At 41.3% G+C, this 7,755-nt stretch overlaps 1 protein-coding gene across 1 annotated transcript; it reads left to right on the top strand.

Annotated features, from left to right (window-relative positions):
- Window positions 1-3,240: 3,240 nt before the first annotated feature.
- On the top strand, window positions 3,241-3,727 carry LOC123405570 (proliferating cell nuclear antigen-like). The gene is made up of 2 exons (XM_045099214.1): window positions 3,241-3,502; window positions 3,603-3,727. Exons 1-2 carry the CDS (start codon window positions 3,241-3,243, stop codon window positions 3,725-3,727), a joined length of 387 nt encoding a protein of 128 aa, XP_044955149.1.
- The last annotated feature ends 4,028 nt before the right edge of the window (window positions 3,728-7,755 follow it).

The raw sequence follows: 7,755 nt of genomic DNA, 5'->3' as shown, positions 1-7,755 counted from the left end.
TTTCGCCATGAAGCAATAGGTTGGAGCGAAGTCATCAGCATATTCATCAGTATGGATGGTGCAATCATTTTCTTCAAGATTGAAGATTGACTTGCTGACGAAATTGGTTGCCAGTCCAAGACTAGCCTGTCCGGATTCTGAGTCTTCTCCAGAACCTTCTTCTTCATCACATTCCTCTGATTCTGCCTCGGAATCCATTTCCTTGCCAATAAGTGCCCGAGCCTTTCTGAAGCTAGTCTTCTTGTGTGAGGAAGATTTTGAAGATGAGGATTTTGAAGATTTCTTCTTCTTCTTTGAGTCATCAGAACTGTCATCCTTGTATTTCTTCTTCTTTGATTCCTTTCCCCAGCGAGGACAATCAGCAATGTAATGACCTGATTTCTTGCACTTGTGATAGGTCCGTTTCTTGTAGTCCTCAGATGCAGATTCCGATTTCCTCATGTCTCTTCTTGATGATTTACCGAACTGGCCTCGTCGTGTAAATCTCTGCAATTTCCTCACAATCATTGCAAGTTCCTGACCAAATTCTTCAGGGTCACAACTGCTGTCATCTGTGTCTTCTTCTTCAGATGAGGAAATTGCTCTTGCCTTCAGTGCACGTGGTCTAGAATAGCTTTGTCCATATAGATCTCTCTTTTCTTCTAGCTGGAATTCATGAGTATTTAGCCTTTTGAGGATATCAGCAGGATCTAGCATCTTGTAGTGTGGTCTTTCTTGAATCATCAGAACTAAAGTGTCAAATGAAGAATCCAAAGATCTCAGCAGTTTCTTCACAACTTCGTGATCAGTGATGTCTCGAGCTCCCAGTGCTTGCAGTTCATTTGATATGTCAGTGAGGCGATCAAAGGTGTCTTGGCAGCTTTCATTGTCATGTCTCTTGAAGCGATTGAAGAGATTGCGAAGAATATCAACACGAGAGTCACGTTGGGTTGATACTCCTTCATTTACCTTGCACAGTCTTTCCAGATCAGTGTTGCAGAGCCTAAGGCACTTACTCTTCCAAACTGGCCAGGGCTCAGATGACCACAGATGATGTTCTTCGCTTGAGAATCGAGTTGCTTGAATTTCTTCACATCAGCTGCAGTGACACTGGCAGAAATGATGGGGACACCATTTTCCACAATATACCAGAGATCATTGTCTATAGCTTGTAGATGCATTTGCATTTTGTTCTTCCAGAAGGGAAAGTTCTTTCCCTCGTAGGTTGGACATGCTGCAGTCACCTTAAACATGCCTGCAGTCGACATAACTAAAACTCCAGGTGGTTAAACCAAAATCACACAGAACAAGGGAGTACCATGCTCTGATGCCAATTGAAAGTGCGTTATATCGACTAGCGGGGGGTGAATAGGAGATTTTTAGCATTTCATCACTGAGGAAATTCCTTTTGAGGAAATTCCTCACTGATGACTAACTTACAGCGGAAACAGTTAAGGATCAGTCGTGCAAACGTTCACAACAACAGTATTGCAGAGTGAAGATTGTGAAAACAGATTGCACAATAAGCAGGCACGCAGAATACAGATGATGATTAACTCAAGTGAAGAATTTGGGGTTGAGGAAATTCAGAGAAAGTCTTCAGCAAATTCTTCAAACAGTCACAGTGAAGGTCATCAACACATAGTACAAAGAATGTAAAGAGTTGAGGAATTAGAACCCGATTCTTGGTGAAGACTGTTGTTGATGACCAAGTTCCTACTGTTGTGACAGTTGTACATCTGGTTTGGAGCGGCTTGGTATTGAAACCAAAGGACACCCAGTCCCGGGACACACAGTCCCTACCGTATTCTTCTTGAGCTAAGGACACACAGTCCTCGCCCAACGCTCGTGGTAAGTCTTTAGGGCAGACTTCCAAACCCTCACAAACTCGGTCACCCGGGGATCCACAATTGACTGCTGGATTGCTATAGACCATGACGCCTAACCGTCTGGAGGATGCACAGTCCTCAAAGGTAAAAGGCTTTAGTCCCACATAGGAACAACTTCTTCAGTGATGCCCAATCACTAGGTTTGGTTTGTGGTTTCGGTGGGTGGTGTATTTCCTCACTGATGATTTACTCTCGAAGGCTCTGAGGAATTGGGTTGCTCTTATGACAAGTGTCAGTTTCAAACGGAGCAGCCAACCAATTAGTGGTTGTAGGGGCGGCTATTTATAGCCTGGGAGCATCCCGACATGATTTGACACTAATGCCCTTAAATAATATGACCGTTGGAGTGGATAAGACCAGTGACTTGGCATGGCTATCGAAACGGTCGGGACCCTCAACTGTGAGAGTCCTCATGTCACTCATATTCCTCACTTGAGGCTTTTGGTAGGATTTGGCTTGGGTTGAGCATCATGAGGAAATTCATTCCATAGCGTTACTTTGACCCCTTTTAACAGTACGGTGTTCCTATTCATCAAATGCAAAGAAAGTAAAACAGAAAATGTAAATCTTCACGCTTAAATTTCTTCAAAATGATTTTCTTCTGGAACCACCAATCTTCTCGATATCAATATCTTCATGAGGAATATCAATTTCATCCCAGATTCCTCGTGATTCATTTCTTCAGCTTCAGACCAATTTCTTCAACTGAAGACATATATTTTTAGGGGTCGATATTCTTCAAATATCTCAAACTCCTCAATGACTTATAGATCCTGTGTACACTTATAAACACATTAGATACTTAACCTATAAGTCTTCAAACCACCAAAATCACTAAGGGGCACTAGATGCACTTACAGAGGTGAATCCAACTAAGACAACCTTCAACTCCCCCTCCTATTTGAATGACATATTCTCTTCAGTTGTCTTTCTCACAGAGAATTTATCTGCAGATTTACAATCCTGCAATCCAAGTGAAGAAGAGACTGAAAAGTGGTTTAATCAGTACCAAGTCAAAACAAGTTCAGGTAGCAGCTGATTTTTTGTTTTGCTAGCTTTTGAACATGGACGATGACCATCTGATTTCATTTTTTGAACATGGATGCTGACCATTCTCGGTGCGTGCTCCACGATCGGGCTTGGTGGATCTTAATCTCATCGCGGTTGCTGGATTTGTTTTGAGACAAAATGGGTTGTGTTTTTGTTTCTGTTTTGCAAGGAAGCAGTAGTTGTGCTTCGTTTTCCTGATGGTTGAATTGTTTCGTTTCAGTAGTTGTAGTCACTGATCTCAACAGTTTACTTTTTCATGTTGTGCTTCTCTAGTTGTTTGAATGTGTGTGCAGCCTACTATGGTACTACTACTTGCTTGAATATGGAGCTGGTGACGGACGCCAACTTCGACTGCTCGGGCACCGGGTTCTCACTGCAGGCCATGGACTCGTCCCACGTCGCACTCGTCGCCCTCCTCCTCCGCTCCGAGGGCTTCGAGCACTACCGCTGCGACCGCAACCTCTCCATGGGCATGAACCTCGGCAACATGGCCAAGATGCTCCGCTGCGCCGGTAGCGACGACATCATCACCATCAAGGCCGGCGACGGCTCCGACACCGTCACCTTCATGTTCGAGTCGTCCAGTAAGCGACGCCCCCCCCCCCCCGCTCGATCTATTTTCTCGCCTTTGCTCCTCGTGGTTACGTCGGTGACCCCGATCTGGATGGATGGATGGATGGACAGATCAGGATAAGATTGCCGACTTCGAGATGAAGCTCATGGACATCAGCAGCGAGCACCTCGGCATCCCCGACTCGGAGTACCAGACCATCAAGTACTACCACATTGTGAACCCTCCTGATGAGTAGAGGAAATTGCTGCATTTCAAATTTGCATCAGTGTAGTTCTTCTTGGACAGAACATTCAGAACTAAATAATGCTGATAGATACAGTATGTATAATTTGCGGTGTATAATAGACACTTCTACTCTTCTGATAGATATTCATTCCACGCTGATGCACACTATTGAGTCAATGTTTCATACTGAAAGTTCACAGTGGGTTCCTGCTTATGATTATGTCATTAAGGCCTTACATACTGAAAGTTTAATGTTTTCACAGTGATCCTTCTTTTTAGAGAAAGGCAATGGTCTCTAGTGAACTGAAGATAGGAAAAGTGATATGTGAATGCACTTTGAACTAGCTAGCTAACTAGCATAGTCAGTGGTAATTAAGGGTTTTGGTGCAAGTGCTTAGACAGATGTTCTGTGCATTCCAGCTATCTTTGAGATGTGATGTGATGTTACTGTTATTTATTTTAGGATATTCACATAGTTTCTGTTACTCTGAACTTTGTTTTGACAGAGACGCCTCTTAATATTGCTTAATTGTTTACAAAGATTTCACACTTCCTTCAACAATTCTCCCAATGTACACTGACCTTCCTTCTCTTCCTTTTTTAGATATGTCAACATGTCTTTCCTGCGTGCAACTCGAACCATTTCTGTCAGCATGTCTCCCCTCCTATTCCACGAGTGTGTTTGTTTGACTCTTGTGTTTCTCTGTTTGTTTGATGATCGCTTCCTCGCAACTGATGTGACTTATGATCAGATTTCGTTGTCCTCAGCTAACCAGGAACTTCAGCCAGTGCTTGCGGCCAAGAGGCGTATCCTTTCTCTAAACAAGAGAGATCTTGCGAATCCCAATATAATGAATGTAAGCACCTCCGCAGTTTCGTCGACCTCCTCACGCTGGAAGCACCATCTCTTGTTGAAACTTTCACCATGTGGTTCTTCTGAGATTTAATCATGTTATCATACACAACGAGATTTGGTGCTGATGCTGATACTCACAAGATCATGTTTACACCATTATGCAAATGTGGCTTGATCATTTTCAATGATGTAAACAAGATTGCATCTGATTAAACTCACATAGCAGCAACTCTATTAATCAGGTTAGCTAACTGTTACTGTCATGTTTATTCATTTTCCTTTGTGTAAACCTCACAGAATATCTCCTGTTTCATACTGAAACCATTAATTAGATGCCGTGCTCTGAAACTTTTTTACAACTTTGAGAGCGGGGTTCATTTACCTAATTAGTAACTGTACGAGTAACTGGTCACTAGACGCCTAGACCACTTTTGAAATTCTATATTCTGTGCTAGTAGAGGTCATTCACAAACAAAACCTTCCACTAATAGGGAATCTACTCGAATTCTAAACTTAACCTACTAGGACATGAGGTGGCTTAACATAATTATAGGACAAACGATGAGTGAACTTTCATAGTAACTCTCCGATCAATGGGAATATCACTTGAAGTAGGTTTGTACAAGGATTCAGACTTATGGAAATGTGTCTTGTATGTTATTATTACAACATTTCCAATTTTTGCTTTAGCAAGTGATGATGCCTAGCCAATTTATGTTGTAGCAGAACCACTAGCAGTTCCTATAATTCAGTTCCTCGTAACTTGACTCCTATTGATAGTAGTATATGTGCAGGTCATGTAGTTTTTTGTCACATGAAGTAGTGTTACACTGATATCTATGTTAAGTCCAGGTTTTATAGGACAGAATGATCATAATATGCATCTTTATATGTCTGCTGGGTACTTGGTGGTGTATGTGTGTAACTAACACACATGGTATGATTCGACCATCTGGTTTGTGCAGGTAGTATGCTCCCATCTGATCTGCTTCTGTGAAAGGGTCCTGTACAAGAAGGCGAAGATGACTGCTCCTGTACAAGAAGGCGAAGAGCGAAAGTCTTCTTTCTCAGTTGTTGCGGATGTTCTGACCAAGCATCGCCCATCAAGCAAAACAGATTTTGGTAGCAGTTTTTGTGTACTTGATAACAGATTTTGTGATAGCACTTGGTTTGGTAGCAGATTTTGTGATAGCACTTGGTTTGGTAACAAATTTTGTGCGCTTGGTTGTGTAATTTTGTATCAGATTTTGCTACAGGTTTGGTAGCAGATTTTGGTTGTGCTACAGGTTTTGGCTATATTATCAGATCTTGAATATGCTTCAAATTTTGTGGTGTGGGGTGTCATTTAGAGATGCTTCAGATTTATGTGTATGGGCTTCAAAGTAGTATGAGCTGTTATTTATAGATCGAGTAATAGCATAAAAAAATGTTGCTGGATTCAAAAATGAAAAAGGCCAAAACTGAACTAAATCAAATGTATTTGGGCACTAGAAGGCCAGGGCCCAAATTATAATGATACAAAAAAATTCCATTTTTTTAAAGTGGTTGTAAATAGGCTAAGGCCCAAAAAGAAGCCCAACAAGAAAAAGGCCCAAAAAATAAAAGCAGCCCATGTGATCAATTGAAATGGGTTGAGCTGATTTCAACAATGACGTTTTGATTTCGTCGTAATTTTGCCACGTAGGACTGGGTTAGATTGTCAACGACGATTTAGGATCGTCGTAAAGGTTACGACAATCCAGGAATCATCGTAAAAGTTACGAAGATTTTGATCAAAACGTCCCTGCTGTTCATTTGTGACGCTCCGTTTTCGACGCTTTGTTTTTCGTTGTGAGATCGTCATAAATTAAAAACTGTAACGATGTAGTGATGAAAAAATAGCGTGGTGTATTAGCATATTCCTTGTAGTGTGGCACGTGGCACTGAGTTAATAAGTTATTCACAAAAAAGATATAAAAGGCATACAAAACATCCAAAGTTTGACAAGATAATAGCATGGAACCATAAAAAATTATAGATACGTTGGAGACGTATCAAGCATCCCCAAGCTTAACTCCTGCTCGTCCTCGAGTAGGGAAGTGATAAAGACTGAATTTTTGATGTGGAATGCTACCTAGCATATTTGTGCTTTGTAACTTCTTTCATCTGACATGAATATTCAGATCCGTAAGATTCAAAACAATAGTTTTCTATTGACATGAAAACAATAATACTTCAAGCAAACTAGCAAGGTAATCATGAACATTCGAAATAACAAGGCCAAAGAAAATTATCCCTACAAAATCATATAGTCTGGCTATGCTCCATCATCCCCACACAACTAATTTAAAGCATGCACAACCCCGGTATTGGCCAAGTAATTGTTTTCGCACTCTTACTTTCTCAAACCTTTTTCAACTCTCACGCAATACATGAGCGTGAGCCATGGATATAGCACTATAGGTGGAATAGAGTGTGGTGGAGGTTGTGAGACAAAAAAGAGGAGATGGTCACATCGACTCGGCATATCAAAGGGCTATGGAGATGCCCATCAATACACATCAATGTGAATGAGTAGGGATTACCATGCAATGGATGCACTTAGAGCTATAAGTATGTGAAAGCTCAAAAGGAGAACTAGTGGGTGTGCATCCAACTTGCTTGCTCACGAAGACCTAGGGAAATTTTGAGGAAGCCCATCATTGGAATATACAAGCCAAGTTATATAATGAAGATTCCCACTAGCATATGGAGGTGACAAAACCAGAGACTCTCAATCATGAAGAACATGGTGCTATTATGAAGCACAAGTGTGGAAAAAGATAGTAGCATTGTCCCTTCTCTCTTTTTCTCTCATTTTTTTGTTTGCGCTCTTTGGCCTCTTTCCATATTATTTTTTTGTGTGGGTAACTTTGGCCTCTTTTTTTTATTTCCTCACATGGGACAATGCTCTAATAATGATGATCATCACACTTTAGTTTACTCAAAGCTGAATGCTTAGAATGATGATGACTCTATAGGAAATGCCTCCGGCAGTGTACCGGGATGTGCAACGATCTAGCTTGGCGTATGACGTTAAAACATCTCGCTAGCTATCTTACGATCATGCAATGGAAATATGAAAGTGAAGGCACATGTAATGAGACGGAACGGTGGGAGTTGCATGGCAGTATATCTCGGAATGGCTATGAAAATGCCATAAT

This window comes from Hordeum vulgare, chromosome 6H (genome assembly GCF_904849725.1).
Source record: "Hordeum vulgare subsp. vulgare chromosome 6H, MorexV3_pseudomolecules_assembly, whole genome shotgun sequence".
NCBI classification, from domain to species: Eukaryota; Viridiplantae; Streptophyta; class Magnoliopsida; order Poales; family Poaceae; genus Hordeum; species Hordeum vulgare.
The sequence above is the reverse complement of the archived record's forward strand: the minus strand, read 5'-3'. Positions and strand labels throughout refer to the sequence as shown.